General features: G+C 40.2%; 2 protein-coding genes across 2 annotated transcripts; one reads left to right on the top strand and one right to left on the bottom strand.

Moving 5' to 3' along the window:
• Nucleotides 1-2644: 2644 nt before the first annotated feature.
• srsf5b (serine and arginine rich splicing factor 5b) lies at nucleotides 2645-9547 on the top strand. The gene is made up of 8 exons (XM_042503518.1): nucleotides 2645-2724; nucleotides 3015-3165; nucleotides 5147-5217; nucleotides 5299-5412; nucleotides 5844-5916; nucleotides 7312-7385; nucleotides 7491-7598; nucleotides 7937-9547. Exons 2-8 carry the CDS (start codon nucleotides 3040-3042, stop codon nucleotides 8253-8255), a joined length of 885 nt encoding a protein of 294 aa, XP_042359452.1. The 5' UTR covers nucleotides 2645-2724; nucleotides 3015-3039; the 3' UTR covers nucleotides 8256-9547.
• Nucleotides 9428-15666, bottom strand: slc10a1 (solute carrier family 10 member 1). The gene is made up of 7 exons (XM_042503519.1): nucleotides 15454-15666; nucleotides 15272-15358; nucleotides 14623-14735; nucleotides 12873-13074; nucleotides 11915-12093; nucleotides 11615-11814; nucleotides 9428-9825 (listed from the first exon to the last, which is right to left on the bottom strand). Exons 1-7 carry the CDS (start codon nucleotides 15655-15657, stop codon nucleotides 9785-9787), a joined length of 1026 nt encoding a protein of 341 aa, XP_042359453.1. The 5' UTR covers nucleotides 15658-15666; the 3' UTR covers nucleotides 9428-9784.
• Nucleotides 15667-16838: the final 1172 nt, after the last annotated feature.

Raw genomic sequence — 16838 nt, 5'->3', positions numbered from 1 at the left:
AATAACTGGTTAAAAAAGTACACATCTTGATTCTTAGTTTCAATGCTTTCAGCTTTGGTTTTTTCCTCTGTACATGGCAGTGGGTGTGAAGATAGTAATTTAATATTTGTATAAAGTTTAATTTAATTTTACAGTGTGTATATAACTTTCTAATTAAAGCTTTCTTTTGAATGTGGAAGATGACGTGTCATTATTTGAGTTGTTGTGTGTTTTTGTTATTTTTGCTCTAACTGACATAAAGTACACATTTTCAGGTCTACTTTAAAGGGCAACACACTTCCAGTATCTGTCAACCATGGGAATGTGTGTCTTGTATTAGCTGGAAGAAAATAATTCAATTTTCCTTTGGATAAGATCCCAGGAGATCTGAACTTTCAATGGAAATCCTGCTCCTGTTTAATATCAGCTGGAACAAACGCGCTAGCTGACTTCCTGGCTCTATGTAGCTTATGATCAATGTCTCAAAACTGTTCCCAGTGTCCTGTGGGTATATAGTACTACATTAGCCACAGTATAGTTCCTCATAATACTTTTACCAGCCATGAGATTTCTGTAAAACCTTGTAGCTCTCCATCTGCTCTATCAATTTAAAGTCAATCATTTACCAGTCTAAAGTGAGAGCATGTGTAATTGCGGTCAAAGGTTGTCCAAGTTTATTTTTTAAGAACAGCTTCCTGAATCATGCTGCTGTGTTTGATTAGACTGCGAAACGACGGCCCGAGGAGCCTCAGAGCCCAGTATCTTCTCAATGGCTTCTTAAAACCAGTCATGTAAGCTGGCAATAATGGAAAAAGAGGTTATTTCTGGAGGAACTTGTGGTTTATCATTATGTCGTTTTCCTGCTGTTATGTTTCTGCTGCTGAGCTTTATAATGCAATAGCAACTGTTCAGTGTGATCAATTCATCCCATAACAATATTGTGTCTGAGTGACACCTAGTGGCCATAATCAGAAACCGCAGTTTTTAATGATTTTTTTTTTTAAATTAAAGACAATATGCGGTACAACCTACAAAGGCTATACATCTCAATCAATCAACCAGTTGCATCTGAATGAATTTGCATGTGTGGTACTTAGCAGGTAAAAGAAAAAGATCTGTTATAAAACATTTTCCACCTTAAAAAAAACATGCAAAAGAAAAAATCCTCAAAACAAACAAAAAAACAATCAGAAAATAAAAATCTGCAATGAAGTATGTCTGGTTGAACATAACGGCTCAAACTGAAGCAGTATTCGGCAGGAGAGTGACGTCACGTTCGGAAACACTACAGCTGCACTTCGGCTTTTTTCGTGTTCTGCAGTGTCACCCTCCGTCAGGTGCCACAAACACCAAACACTCTGCTTGTTAGTGCAGAAAATGTAATGTAATGTATATCAGAGATAAAGGACACTGTGGATGAAATGAAAAGATTGTAAGAGATTTTTTTTTTTTGCATTTGAAAAAAAAAAAAAAAAAACTTTATCTACCCTTTGCTTTATCGGCCAATTTATTTTGAAATCATACATGATGCAACTCTAATAACATGCAACCTTTTCTGCCCCTTTAAATTGTGATATCTAATTTAGTCCCGTTTTCTCTAAAAAAAAAAGACTTAAGATTCGTGTGACTCCCGAGGTATATATCATTTAATTAAAATCAGTGGTAAAGGAAGTATTCAGACAAGTACTTACAAGTAATAACCACTCTGTGAAAATACTCTGTTAGTATATTAAAAGTCCTACATTAATAATGGTACTGAAGTAAAAGTAAATAATCAGGAAAATGTAGCTACTTCAAGTAGGCCATTAAAAGTAAAAGATCCCTATACAGAAAAATCTACACCCCAAAAAAACCCCAAATCATTAAAGAATAGAAAGATCGCTGTCAAAATTTAAATTTCTATTTAAAAAAATAATAAAAAAAGATCTAAATGCTAAAAAAAAATACATTGTTAAAACACTACCTAGAAAGAAAGAAAAAAACATCCAAAACTCCAAAATGATAAACAAAACTAAAAAAAAAAAAAAAACATCCCCAAAACTCAAATTAAAAAAGTCTAAAATGTTTATGAAAATAGTTGGCAATTAATTCTCTGTGAATCGACTGATTAAGCAAGTAGCTGTTGCAGCTGCACTTGCAAAAACCGTTTGGTAATTTAATGTATAACAAACATCACATTTCATAAACCATTCTTATGTTTTTATGCAAAAATCTTAATTTGTGAAAGCTGCCATATAAATGTAGTGAAGTACAACAAGCACAACATTTCCCCCTGAAATATAGTGGAGTAGAAGTATAAAGTAGGCAAAAAAAAATGCTCAAGTAAAGTGCAAGTACCTCGAATTCATTCTTAAGTACTGTACTTGAGTAAATATACTTAGTTACATTCCACCACTGGTTAAAATAAATAAAAGACAAAAAAGGTCGAGGTCCCTTGCACTGCAGGAATTAATGACATCCAGAAGATGGCGATAATGTAGCACTAAGGATGCTGGGGGGAAAAATCAAAGAAGCATAGACTGTATTAAAATATATATCATTTTAATATATCTGAACAGATATATGTTACACTGTATATGAGCAGAAGAAGCGCTGAAAAAAGAAAAAAACACAAGGCCCCTCCATAACATGTCACGTGAGCCCTCCTCTCGTGCGCCCTCCCTGAACAGCAGAGGCTCCATTTTGTTTGAATTTTGCGGTCACCGTCGACAGCCTTCAAGGAAACAGCACCAGGACTACTTCAAGGTATGCTTACGGCCATTAAAATACGTGCTGACATCGACGTGCGGCTCGCGTTTTGCTAAAAAATAAACGTTATCTATCGTGTTTCGGTGTCGTTAGCTTACGTTAGTGCGAAACACGGCTTGGTAAAATTTGGTTGCTAGGCCCCACCGTTGTCAGGCTAGCTCGGGGGGGGTAAACTGACACCGGTCAGGTAATGTACTGGCTTCATTTGTGAGTACGTTTGCGATATTTGTCATTGTTTGTGTTGGATAAGCGCGTAATAATGACACCGTATGCACGTCCGTTTGCAGATACTCATTCCCAGCGACACCAACGATGAGCGGATGTCGTATTTTCATCGGCCGGTTGAGCCCCTCGGCCAGGGAGAAGGATGTGGAGCGGTTCTTCAAAGGATACGGCCGCATCCGAGACATCGACCTCAAGAGAGGCTTCGGGTTTGTGGTGAGTCGTCGACGTTAAAATGGGTTCAAACGGCCTAAATACGCAAATAATGTCCTCAACCTCTACATTCAAACATATGGCGATTTATGCTTCGTTTAAAGGCAGCATATGTTTTTATTTAACTTTATGCAGAATGAAAATGTAAACGCAACACTTTTATTGTTTATATCCAAGGCCTTTTCCTGCTCTCACGATGTGTTTCCCCTCAGATTTTGGTCAAAAATGTGTTTAAATTCATGTCAGTGAGCACTTTACCTTGTCTGAAATTATCCGTCCACCTGACAGGTGTGGTATATCAGGATGCTGATTAAACAGCATCATGACTACACAGGTGTGTCTGGTGATGGTCACATTACAAAGCCAGAGTCACAGCCCAGTGAGCAATTTAACGCTGAAAAGACGTTTAATAAGTGTTCGTTATACCTGTATTTGTCTTTAGAAATTTAGTGTATTTAGGATAGGATAAACTTTATTAAGTACAGCATAACATACAACAATAAATATAGCAACAGGCATAGTTACTGAAGAGGTGCAACAGTCCACCACAATAATAGTTAAATGCTAAAAAGTATTCATACAACTGCCTCTGAAAATGAAATACTATTAAGAATTATTATGCCATGTGCAAAAGGTGCCATATTGCTGCAGCAACAAATACAAACTGCAAGACTAAAGACTGTCCAGTCAGATACAGTATATTAGTGCTTTTCAGCTATCTTATTAAAAAATCTGATTGCTGCAGGAGCAAAAGACCTTCAAAATCTTTTTTGAGGAGCATCTGGGTAATAGGAGTCATTCACTCCTGTCACTATCTTTAGACATTTAAATTTCCAATATTCAAGGTTGAAAAGTGAAAATTTATTAGACCTCTACACTTAGCCTGGATAAAAGAGTAAACAGAAATTTGTATATGACAAAAAACAAATATTTCTAATGCAAACATGGGGGTATGCAGTACTTCTGTTAATTATGTATAGGCTTTTAGGTATTTTTAATAGAAGTAGTGATTGTTTTAAAGTATTGTCTGAAATCGGGCAGTATTTAGCCGATAAATCCTGGTCTATAACAGGGCTCAAGCTTGCAGATAATGTTTAAATGACATCTGTTGCTCAGCAGGAGATGTTAAATTTTGAGGGAGCGTGCCATTGACATGTTGACTGCAGTAATGTCCCCCAGAGCTGTTGTTTATGAACCTAATGAGTATTTCACTATGATAAAGCATTTCCAATGTCGTTTCCGTGAGCTTGGCGGTGCGTCTAACTGGCCTCACAGTCACAGACCCCGTTTAACCACACCAGCTCAGGATCTTAACATTTAGCGTCTTCACCTGGAAGATCATCTGAGACTAGGCACAGTTGAGACAACATTTGGTTTGAGCAGCTGAATTATTTCTGCACAAAAATTCAGAAACCGTCTCAGGGAAGCTCATCTGCATGCTTGTCATCCTCACCAGGGTCCTAAGCTGACAACAGTTTGTGATCATAACAGACTTTGTGCAGTTTTTACGCAGGATGGATGTACTGTCAGATTCAGACACACAACATAAGAGACGCATTATGGTCATGTAATAAGCATTCAGTTCACGGACAACAGCTCTGATGGACTTGTCTGCAGTCAGCATACCAATGACACGCTCCCTAAAGACTTGGGACACAATTGTGCTGTGCGATCAAACCGCACACTTTACCGTACACTGACCGTTTTATTGTGACCATCCCGAGGCACACCTGTGCAGTAATGATGCTGTTTAATTGTTATCTCGATACGCCACACCTGTCAGTTAAATGGATTGTCGTGGAAAAGGAGAGATGTTCACTAACACCAATTTCAACAAATCTGTTTAACAGTTGATCTAATAAAAAGACTTTACTCAAAGCGAGCACTTTGTTCAATTTTGCTCTTCTCATACATTTAGGAATTGAACATAACACATGCTGAAAAGTCACTAACAATATCAAGTGTTGTGAACGCTCTGTTGCAGGAGTTTGACGACCCCAGAGATGCCGAAGATGCTGTTTATGAGCTCGATGGCAAGGAGTTGTGCAATGAAAGGTAGGAATTGGTAATCAATACGATGTAAATGAAAAAATGTGAATAAACTGGCCTCATGTTAGTCTTTTTTTGTAATTTCAGGGTGACTATTGAGCACGCCCGTGTTCGTCTGCGTGGCGGCCGTGGCAGAGGAGGCGGCGGTGCAGGAGGACGTTTCTCTGATCGCTATGGCCGAGGCTCTCAGAACAGTCGGAGGTAATGTTTGCACACCACCCACGGTTTTTGGTAAAAGCCGGTGAGATAATGGCAGGTAATTTAAGTCATTAAAATGAGGAAGAAACACATTTTATTAAATGCACAGCAGCTCAGTTGGATCAGTAATCTGGTGAAAGGTTGATCACTTGGTTATTGCAGTCCTGGTCTAGAATAGCTACTGTGCAAGTGTTTTTTTTTTCCATTATGTGAACCAATATAATTAGACAGTAAAAAATTACCTTCAGACTGGGAAAGACTTACTTAACATGCAAACTGTGCTTACTGCATTTTAAAGATCCATGACGTGGATTAGTCTCACTATTGACAAGCAGCTAATGAGATCTGTTAGGCTCTGTGCTGCAGCCTGTGTCTCAGCCCCACAGTCAGTTATCTTTCAATTGATTGAGCCTTTGATTTTGTCCTTTTTTCAGCCGTAACCCTCCTCCGATGCGCACTGAGAACCGCCTGATCGTGGAGAACTTGTCCTCCCGCGTCAGCTGGCAGGTTAGTATTGCTACATGTTTTTTTATGCACTGCAAGTCTCTACAAGCTGCAACACCACAAATGTTATCACCTCCAACAGTCTGCCTCCAACAATACACACGTGTAGAATTTCAATGCTGCTAAAGAACATTCAGTCTCTGCAGTCAAACCAGTAATTATTAATTATTAATTAATTTATTATTTCATGTTTTAACAATCTATTTCATTGTGATAAGACCCAAATTGTTCTTTTATCAATGAGCACTCAATTAAATCTGCATCTCATGCAGTTAAGTAATGAATCAATAAGCAGTAACAACAAGAAAACACTTCATTTGTTCCTTTTTTTCAAATTTTAACCAATTCTTCACCCCTTTATTTGCCAGCCTGACTGTTGTGTCATATGGAAGAGCTCGCTTATGGTGGAGTTAACCCCTTCTGGGTCCTTCTGTCTGGGTTGAGCCTGTGGTGTCAGCCAGTCTGTCCTACTCCTAGTTGACGCCTGCTGGTCATGTGAGCGCTCGCTCCACACTAGAGGCGCTGGCGGCCCCTTCACTCGCTCGCAACGCCCCCTGTTGAAGGCAGGGGGGCGCCTGGTGTGTGGCTGAGAGCGAGAGAGAGGAAACAGAGAGTTGGCAGAAAGAAAGGAGAGGAAAGAGCGAGAGTCGATGGTGATGGTGGTGGCGTATTGATCGATGGTTCGTTAATTTGAGGGGCTTCGGTCGATCGATATCCCCCCTCCCTTCCCCCCTCTGGTGTTCCCGCACATCGCGAGAGAGAGAGAGAGTGTGAATTCCTCCCAGGTGCCCATGGATAAAATCTGCTGTTATCCCGAGGTTATGGTGGGCTCGGAGAGCCTGCGGCCCACCACAAAGGGTTTCGCTCTCAGGTAGTAGTTTCCTCTCTTCCACCCTGTTCACTCTCTTTACTGAGGCAGGGTGCCGAGACAGGGGCGGTCCCGGCGTGGAGCCCTGTGCCCTTCTTGGTAGGGAAAACGGGGCTCTTGGTGCCAAAGGCTGCCCAAGTGGCGCCACTGCAGTTCAGTCATGCAGATGGTGTTCATGTCTCTGTAGCAATGAGTCTAAGAATCTCAAAGATTTCTAAACACTTTTGACTGTCTACTGAAGAGCAATTGAAAATTGGTTGATCTAAATTGGCACACATTATATCTTTTCCAAAATATTGTAATTTTTTTTTGTTTTGTTTTTATATCAAACACACACTCTTTAAGAAAAATAAACTGATTAAACAGACTCGGAGATTCTTGGACTCATCGTCCTTTTCTGCAGTAGCCTGTGTAGTCTTCTCAGACAATCTAACCATCTCTTTTTTTTTTCGGTAAATCAGTTTTTATGTCTCAGGCTGTGCTTGTGTCCCGAGCCTCTCCGTAAGTTGACTGGTGTTTAACATGTGTAGGACCTGAAAGATTTCATGAGACAAGCTGGAGAGGTGACATTTGCAGACGCACATCGGCCCAAGCTCAACGAAGGGTAAGACCATCATCTCTGTGCGCGTCAGCAGCATAATGAATATCACAGCGCGTGAGGCATGAAACAAAAGGCCGTAACGATGATTATCTCATGATGTCTTTACAGAGTTGTTGAGTTTGCTTCTGGCAGTGATCTGAAAAACGCCATGGAAAAGCTGTCAGGAAAGGAAATCAATGGCAGAAAAATCAAGCTCATTGAGGCAGCCAGGAAGAGGTGAGCTGCTGGTCACCCATGATTGGTTGCACACAGATCGTGGCTTCCACTTTCCACTCATATTTCACGCTACTATCCAAAATAACTTCATCCAGCGCTGACAGGTCAGCGCTCATCTTAGATGGCTGTATGAAGAACATTTTATCAAACTAAATGGAAGGAGTGTGTGTCAGAGCTAAGTTTGAGGTCAATATTAGGGATGATTTTGGGTTCATTTGACTTTTGAAAGGTAGACACTCATTAACGGTAACTAAGAAAGAAAAAAAAAAAGACTTAATATACAAAATGACGTTTAATTTATCTCAATATTTTTCTTTCTCTCTTTTATCTTTTCCCAGGTCGAGAAGTCGTTCCCGGTCTGAAAGCTCCTCTCGTTCACGGTCCCGTTCTCGCGGTCGCTCTCCATCTCGCTCCCCCAGACGCTCCCGCAGCCCCGCCCACAAGGCCCACAACCGCTCACGCTCCCACAGTGGCTCCCCCGCCGGTGGCACCTCCTCCCCAACCGCCAAATCTAAGGAGCCCGCTAAACGATCGTCCAAGACGAGTAAGTCTGCCACCCCTCCCTCCCCTCCACCGGCACAGAGAGCCTCTGTCTCCCGCTCACGCTCTCGTTCACGCTCCCGCTCTCGCTCTCCTTCCACTGACAGCCAGCGCTAAACGCTGCGTTTCGGTTTAACGGGAATCAACAGGTGAGAAAATTTGATTCAGAATCAGCGTGGAGGAGTTGGCACACTGGAGCTCCCTCTGAAAGAGACGAGAGATTTTCTCGAGTAAAGTTTGTTTTTTCTGTCTGGATTGTCAGGACGATCAAGTTCTTCACATTTAAAACACGGATACAATATCAGACAGGAACAGTGATATTCAGATATTTTATTGTCATTGTTAAACTACAGAAGACACTTGTTACACACTGATGCTGTCCGTATCCCTCTCATTACCCTTCAACTTAATTCCATTGGTTTACACCCAGTGACTCATCCATCGCTCTGCACCGAACATGCTGCAGGTCCTCTACCGCCGCACCGTTTCCTCTCACAAAATCACTCCAATGCCCAAGTCAACCAGCATCAAGTTACACTGTTACCGGGTAAAATTAGTTTTTTCGACACTTTGAAAAACTTTGAAGAGGGAATTTGTATTTTTCAGCCGCACTAGGATGCTTTTGATGAGTCCTGTGACCACTTTCTTTACTTTTTTTTTGTAATACTTTTGCTCGTTTTTGCTCGTCAGTCAGAGGAAATTTAAGAGATTTCCACATTACCGTCTTTCTCGCTCATTTTTTCCCCCAAAATCTTCTCACATCATCTTTGCCCCGTATTTTCTTACCTACTGTACCTACCACAGCTGGTGTGTGTAAAATATATATACACGAGGATGCTTGCATGTATTTTTGGTTTGATCGAAACTTAGAATCTTTTTCAGTTGTGAAAATATTTTTGCTTAAAGCTCAAAATCCACCGTTAAAACTGGCATTGGCAGTTTTAAGATCCCTGTACACTTACGCACATTGTTCCAGCAGGAAATCAGCTGTACAGTGAATTAACTGCTAATGTCTTGGATCTTTTCTTGCAGTTGACCGACTTTTATTTTGTTAGGATATGTAATTCTTTGAGGATAAGGTCAACATTTTAATTCAGCACCTAGAAAGAATACGGTTAATTTAAGCATTGTAATTATTTTATATTTCTATTTTTTTCGGTTGAGGGTTTTGTGTACAGCATTGCTGAGTTCTGTTTTACACCAGTGTATTATGTATTTCCAAGAATGCTTGTTTGTACTGTGACTGATGTTACTGTGGTTTAAATGAACGTGTAGACGAATTCAAAGAGGAAAAAAAAAAGCAACATTTTTGTACGTAAGGATTTTATTTTCAGTGAAAAATATGATGGACGTTTGTATGGTGTAGGAAGACAGTGGACTTAATAAAACAATTTTAACTAAATCATTAACCTGTGTTCATCTGAGCTTTATGACAAAACATCGACAAAGTTGTTAATTTACAATTTAGGATAGACATAAATATTCTCAAAAATGATGTGGCTCAAAACTGCTGTTGTGCAGGTGGACATGTGTTTAGGTTGGAGCTTGTTTCGGGAACTGCACCAGGCTGGAGGCTCTTTGATCCACAGTAATCCACATTACAGTGTTAGGAAATAAAAAGTGAGATCCATCCTCACACAGTCCCCTCACAGGCCTCCTTCAGCAGCGGTAGTTGGCTGGTACGTCACTGTAGGTCAGACAGACGAGCAGATGGCAAATGCAAAACATTCAATGAAACGAAGCTTTAAGTTGCAACCAAATCAGAGATAATCAGTCTCACATTCCAGCGCAGAAATGCATGTATATCACATTTCTGTAACTGTGGCAGGACCCTGGCCTCTACTAACATGTGGCAGCTGGAATCAAACAGAATAACTGCAGTTATACAGTGGTGCTCCTAATGGCCCAGTTTTTAAAATAATTTGATCTGGATCAAAATGATGTTTTGTTCAAAGCAACGTTGGATTGCGTCATCCTGATAACCAGCGCTCTAAATGTGACTAAATATCACAGTCGAGGGTACAAGCCTCAGCATCATGCAGAAAGATTCATCTCCCTCGGCCTTAATTCAGTTATTTTTGTATTGCAACCCTTTGATTTAGATGGATTTTCTTTTTGGGACGGACCTACAAGAAATAGCTACAAATGATGAACTGAAGAGTGGTGTGTGCAATGAACCTCCTAAATAAGACCCCGTGTCAGCATCTACCTTCAAAAGTCACATAATTACTTAAATAAACTGCACCTGTGTGCACTCACAGAGTCACATGATCTCAGCTCACACACACCTGTTCTGAGTCTGCAGCACCACAGAGCAAGGAGCTCTCCTAACAGGCCAGTTTTGGAAAAGTACAGATCGGGTTTGGGATCTAAAAAAAAAATCTGATACACTTTGAACGTCCCCGTGAGCACCATTACATCTGTTATTAAAACATTTTTCAAAACTATAGCACCGCAACAAACCTGCAAAGAGAGGGCCTAACTAAAACTAATGGACCAGAGAAGAAGGACAAAGACAATCCTGAAGGAGCTGAAAGCACCAGTCATACCAGTCGCTCCACAGAGCGGGGCTTCATGGGAGAGCGGCAACAAATTTAACTTCCGTATGTTTAAGAAATGTACATGCCCTCTGATGAACTTTTTCTTTTTTCTTTTTCTGTCTTTTAAGCAATGGCTTTATTTCTGGCCTCTTGTCCCTGAAGCCCACAGCTGGAAACGCTCATTTTGGGACAAATATTTCTCAAACAGATGTAAAAGATGCATTTTTGGGACCATAGATAACCCTGGTAAGATTTTTTGGACATTTAGCCCAATGGTTACTATCGAAACTGTAAAACTTACCATTGTAAAATCACCATTAATGCCGTAAATGCCTTAATGTTTTTCTTAACTAAAGGAAACATTTAAAGTGATTCTACATTGTAAAATCTGACAAGTTGATTCTCACAACACCCTTAACCCTTTAAAACCTGGAGCAACACCCCTTTTTTGTGCTGCTTAAAGACTTTCAGCCTTTGATTTGGTTCCAATTTTTGTTTAAAAACATGGGGAAAATGACAACAAGCAACATGGTTAGAAATGTTACAAAAATTGCGAAATAAAAAATGAATAGATTTAGAAAAATATTTTTAAAAAGCTGGGGAAAATGTCAGAAAAATATAAGCAAGCTAGATAGAAACCATATGTCATAATTACATAGGCTATTTAAAATGAAAATTCTAAAAATGTTTTAGCGTGTATTTTCCAGGTCTTTTTTTTAATATTCAGGTAATGTTCTTGTACTTTTTTGTTATTAATTACTTACTAATTTCTTGGGTTAGTTCTTCTTTTGCTGCTCGGCGGCTTAATTTATTTATCGAAATAGTGAGCTTAGGTTCCACAGCGTTACGTCCCTCAGCTAAGGAGGAATTAAGCCTTAAGTGTCATACTTGAGGAGAAAACTTGAGGTGTTTTGTGGCTCCTGGTGTCAGTCTCACCTTTCTGCTTGAGTGTGAACCACTGGTGACACCTGAACAGCACGATCAGCACCCCCGCCTCCATCAGCTGCAGCAGCACGTACACCATGGGGAAGAGGAACAGGGGGCCGATCAGGGCCGGGGGAAAGGCCAGCTTCAGGATGGTGGTGCACAGCTGGGCGTTCTGACAGCCTGTTTCCATGGAAACAGTCCTCCGCTCCCTGAAGGGTGGGGTGGACCGATTCATTAATACATCCATTCCCTGACATACTTCCTGTCACTACATCCACCAGAGCTCCAGTTTTTTACCAGTTAACCCACCGCTGGCTGAGTCCGAAGAGCCAGGAGATGATGTATCCGAAGACGTAGCCTATGAAGGGCATGAGAGCGGCGACGGCCATGAGTGGAGGAGCCAGCACCGTGAGGAGGGTGTCTCTGATCCCGATGCTGGCAATGATCCCGATCGCCACAATGCCCATCATCATGAAAATGAGGCCGACCTGAGAACAGCAGGACGGGAGACAAATCAGATTTACTACGCCTTCTGTTAAGTTTCTATAGTATTATTTACAAGAAAGTGTGATATTTTATATTTGTATTTTCCTCGAGTATTGTCTGATGAAGCCTATATCAGGAATACTCAACTGGCTTTGCTTGGGGGCCACAGGAGCCAGACACAGTTTTAGGATTTTCTCAGCTCAGCTAGGACCTTCATCAGGGGGTGCGGGTGATCCTCCACTGGCACTATTTTTTCTTTTTTATTGTAAATCACAAAATGGTTTGGGTGTTTTTTGTTTTGTTTTTATTTTGAGTTTTGGGAGTGCTTATTTTGTTGTTTATAATTCTGAGTTTTTGGGGTGTTTGTGTGCTTGTTTTTTTTCTGCAGTGGGAACCTTTACTTTTAATACTTTAAGTACCCCTTTTTCCTGAATATACTTACTTACTTTTAAAAAATTTAGTAAAAATTTTCATTGCAGGACTTGAACTTGTAACACAGTATTATTACCGTGTGGTATTAGTACTTGTACTTAAATAAAGGGTCTAAATACTTCCACCACTGATTAAAATGACACAAAGTCCGTGTTGACCAACACTCCAAAAGATATTCAGTTTATGATTACCTGACAAAATTAGTAAATCCTCACATTTTAGAAGCTGGAACCTGCACAACTTTGGCATAAATCAGTCATCAAAACTGCTGCTAATATTGTATTGTATTTTTACAAACCATTAATCAACTATTACTGTGACCCTCTGACCCCTGTGTGTTTGCGCTCACCTTTGTGATCATTTTGGAGTACTGCGGCCTGTAGTGGTTGATGAGGATGCCGGTGCCGCAGGGTATAAGAATCATGACCAGTGATAGCGTGATTTCGACGTAGGGCACCGAGTTCTGCAGGTCGAAGCCCCGACAGTAGAGGTAGAGCAGCAGGGGCATCATGCCGAAAGCCAGCACCGTGGAGCAAGTCGTCATCACGATGCTGAGGGGAAGCACACGGGGGGCGGTAACCTCTTACTCCCTCAGCATCCTGCAAACACAACTGTTGGCTGCTAAACAAGTGCCACATACAGAAATGACAGATCCAAAGCCAGATACTGCAGTAACTGTCAGTCAGACTGCCAAGAAATGCAGTATTAGTTACATTTGCCCAATTTTCAAATACTTTATTTCCTTTCACACGTGAATCGACTAACGCTATTTATTCCCATCAACACGACACTTTATTCCCCAGATCCGTTTTTTGTTTGAACCAATCCAACAGCGTTCAGTGGACCCTTTTCCCAGCAGACGTTTGGATACGTCATGATGGGAAAAACGCAGGTGAAACTAATTTTATTAATTGTCTGCTGTGATAAAGGTCTGTGGATATTTGTGTATCCTGATTTTATTTTCTGCCGACCCTTTAATGATGAACTTTCTCTCTGTGCACCATGTCAAGGTCGTCATCTTTTGAGCACGTTAAGGGTGAATATTTCAAGGTCATAGTTGTATGTTTTTGTCACATTGCAGCACACTTGACAGTTGAATGTTTAATGTGTGAGTTGGAGTGCAGATTGTAGCCACCAGGGGGCGCAGCTGGGACTTCAGACTTATTAATTGCAGGTTGACTATTTTCTGAGTTGCATAAGAGGCAGTTTTTGAAAAGTTTATTGTTCTCACGTGGTTCTTTTACATGACAATAACTGTTTAACAACATGCCACAGTTAACCTGTGAAAGAATAATGGACACGGAGCTTTACACCCGGAAATATAAAATATTCTGATTTGTCAGCGGCAGATCTTCATCACCACAAAAATTACTGGCTTATACAGTAAGTGACATTTTTTGCTGGCTCCAGGAATTAGCCCCTCTAATCCAAGCATGTTAACAAATTACAAAATATGTGTCGTTATATTTAGGATGCTGTTTGGTCAGTGTTGTTTCGCTCACCAGTGCCTCCATTAATGTCTCAAACTGTCCTCACAGAAGAGTTCAAATAAGCCAGATAAGATAAAAGACATCAGACAGAGAAGGAACGTCATGAGCATAAACTGCACACCTAGTCCTGAATAAACAGGTACTGTACCTGATGGGCTGAATGGACCAGCAGTTGAAAGTAAAGGGGTTTGCCTTATTACGATAATATCATAGTTTTATGATCAGACTGGTGATGCCCTGCAGGTTCGTTCAACTCTGATAATAACAGGAAATATGCCAATTGTAATTACATCAGGGGACATTCTCTAGCTGGCACAACATCATCTATGTTGTGCTATTACAGATACATGAAAACAAGCGCCAGCACGTGGGCAGAGGTCGCTGAACCTTAACTCAAAGGGTCAATTCACCAAAATCGCAATATATTTTGCAGCCATTTAGATACTTTAGGTTTCCTAATACCGTACTGGGATTTCTCAATTAAAGGAGATACATTGGACAAAACAGAAATAAGTACAGTTTTATATTTTTGGAGCCTAATTCAGATAAGTGACATCAAACAGGTGTGTGAGTGTGTGTGTGTGTGTGTGTGTGTGTGTGTGTACGTACCTGAGGTTCATGTCTCCCTGCAGAGCCAGGGACAGTAGGTTGGAGAGGCTTCCTCCAGGACAGCAGCCGCAGATCAGGACCACCACAGCCGTTATTTCCGTCAGCTGAAACGCCTACAGCAGAAAACCATCAGGAATGGAAACAATATTTGTTTGTGTGTCTGACTCTGTTGCCAATGTATATTTCTGAGAACAATATCTAAAAGTTACGGAAGCCCAAAGCGGCCATACATTCATAGATCCTTTCCTTCCGATAATTTTCTTGAGATCTCAAGACAACAAAATAATACCATAATAGTAGGCTGTTCATTAAAAGAATTTATTTGAAAAAATCATATAGAGTATGTCTATTTCAATTGGACAATTAGTTATTGATTAATTAAGTGTTTTTTATTACTCTTTCCATGCCTCTTGTGGTCCGCCACAAAAAAAACCCAAAACAAACAAAAAAACACAACTAAATTTGGTAAACACACAAATAAAAAACTTTGCTTGTAAAATGTGTAGATCAGGACAAATATATTCAAAAGCATTAATATGGTTAAAAACGGTATAATGACATGCATTCATGTAGTCAGCAGGAGGCCTCATGTGCTTTTTTTTAATTGTAAAAAAATTGTTTATTATTGTAAAAAAACAGGAATGGCAACCTTGGCTAAGCAAAAGGCTGTAAGAGGCATGACACCATACTGAGCCAGCACTGCTATCAGCACCCCCTTAGGTTTCACCATGTGACTCTGGGGAAAAAGCAAAACAATGTTTCAGTGCAGAAATCGTTTCATTATTAACATGGATAATGTATTTAAACAGATGTACGGACACCTGGAGTCACCTTGATCTTGGAGATCTCCATAGTGCATCCTAGTGAAACCATGGTGACGAGCAGGACGATTATCATAAGCAAGTTGATGGTTTTGTTTATCTCCGGCGACATAATATGTGTGTAATCAGAGCTGTTAGCAGCCGTCACGTTGAACATGAAGCTTTGATTCTGAGCAGAGAACAGATCAGCTGTTTGGTCCGGGGTGCTTTCCATGTTTGAGCAGCACGAGAGGTTTTCTAAAAATACAAGAAAAACAAGGACAAGATCTTAGTGTCATAAACAATGTCATGCACAACGCCCCTGCTGCTGTTCTTGATGCTGATACAATCAGTGCATGAAAACACTTCCAGCAGCCAGAGAGAAAGGCTTTGACAATATCTTCTTGAGAGAGTGCAGATAAAGTTTCATCCTGTGTTGGGCAGAGGAGGGTGGACAGAGCAGGTCTGCAGCGGCGGCGTGTCGAGGGCCACCCCAGTCTAGCCTGACTAATTTTACATGCAAATAAATTGATACAACTTTGTTTACTTATTTTAATTTTTTTGTCACTTTGATTTTGTTGACTCTTCATAGGCTCTTTCTCCCCTAAAATTGAGACTTATAGCAGACTTTTTTCAGACTTCGGACATTTCTTTGTGTTAATTGATAAACCACTGAGGGAGTGCGTGGTATGGAAGCCCTCCACTGCCATACAATCATACTTTTTTTCCCTCCATTATCTCAGGTTAATTTTTTTTTTTGTTTATTTTTTGTTTATTGTTTTTACCGAGATAACTTCAAAAAAGAGATAACAGATTAAATGAGATTTCCATCAGATGTGACATGTCATGCCATGGTGACTGATAACGCCCTGGACACTAATGTAGGCTAGATAAGCTGATTATTTTGTGCTTTTATGCTTTCTATTCAAAAATATTTTTAAATGAATGAATGAGTGAATATTACAACACAAATGTTAATGTTACAACAGCTGTCTGTTGAGCTAACTTGATGGCTCGGGACCTCACCGTGCCTATTTTTTCAAAACACAGTTCTGTTATCTCGAAAACTTGAGAAAATTATGTTTTTATCTCCAAAAAACGAAGATAGAAAAAAAAAAGTAGGCTATGAATGTATGGCTGTTAAAGGCGTCCTTATAAAGGAGCTCCATCAGCATGTTAAAATTTAACTAACCATAGGCTACTTCTGTTCCATAAACAGACAATAATAAGCTAGGTCCAGATACCTGACTGCATGTATGTATATATGTATCCTATATATGTATCCTGATTGGGTTTATTAATAACTCCGTGTTGTTAACTGGAGACACGTTACTGCCGTGTTAAGGAGTGATCAGGTCTTTAATGTCCATTATTTGGTGATGTTGACATGCTGTATACTATTGCTAATGATAGTAA

The sequence above is a fragment of the Plectropomus leopardus genome, chromosome 16, assembly GCF_008729295.1.
Source record: "Plectropomus leopardus isolate mb chromosome 16, YSFRI_Pleo_2.0, whole genome shotgun sequence".
Classification (NCBI taxonomy): domain Eukaryota; kingdom Metazoa; phylum Chordata; class Actinopteri; order Perciformes; family Serranidae; genus Plectropomus; species Plectropomus leopardus.
This window is presented reverse-complemented; position numbering and strand designations above follow the sequence as displayed.

Bases quoted from the DNA above. Each gene is read 5' to 3' on its own strand.
- srsf5b (XM_042503518.1), top strand. From the start codon at position 3,040: ATGAGCGGATGTCGTATTTTCATCGGCCGGTTGAGCCCCTCGGCCAGG. The intron at 5,413-5,843 runs GTAATGTTTGCA...TCCTTTTTTCAG, and splicing joins GGCTCTCAGAACAGTCGGAG to CCGTAACCCTCCTCCGATGC. The intron at 7,386-7,490 runs GTAAGACCATCA...ATGTCTTTACAG, and splicing joins CGGCCCAAGCTCAACGAAGG to AGTTGTTGAGTTTGCTTCTG.
- slc10a1 (XM_042503519.1), bottom strand. From the start codon at position 15,657: ATGGAAAGCACCCCGGACCAAACAGCTGATCTGTTCTCTGCTCAGAAT. The intron at 14,736-15,271 runs GTTGCCATTCCT...TTTCTGCTGTAG, and splicing joins CAGCCTTTTGCTTAGCCAAG to GCGTTTCAGCTGACGGAAAT. The intron at 9,826-11,614 runs GTGAGACTGACA...TCTGACCTACAG, and splicing joins GTTCACACTCAAGCAGAAAG to TGACGTACCAGCCAACTACC.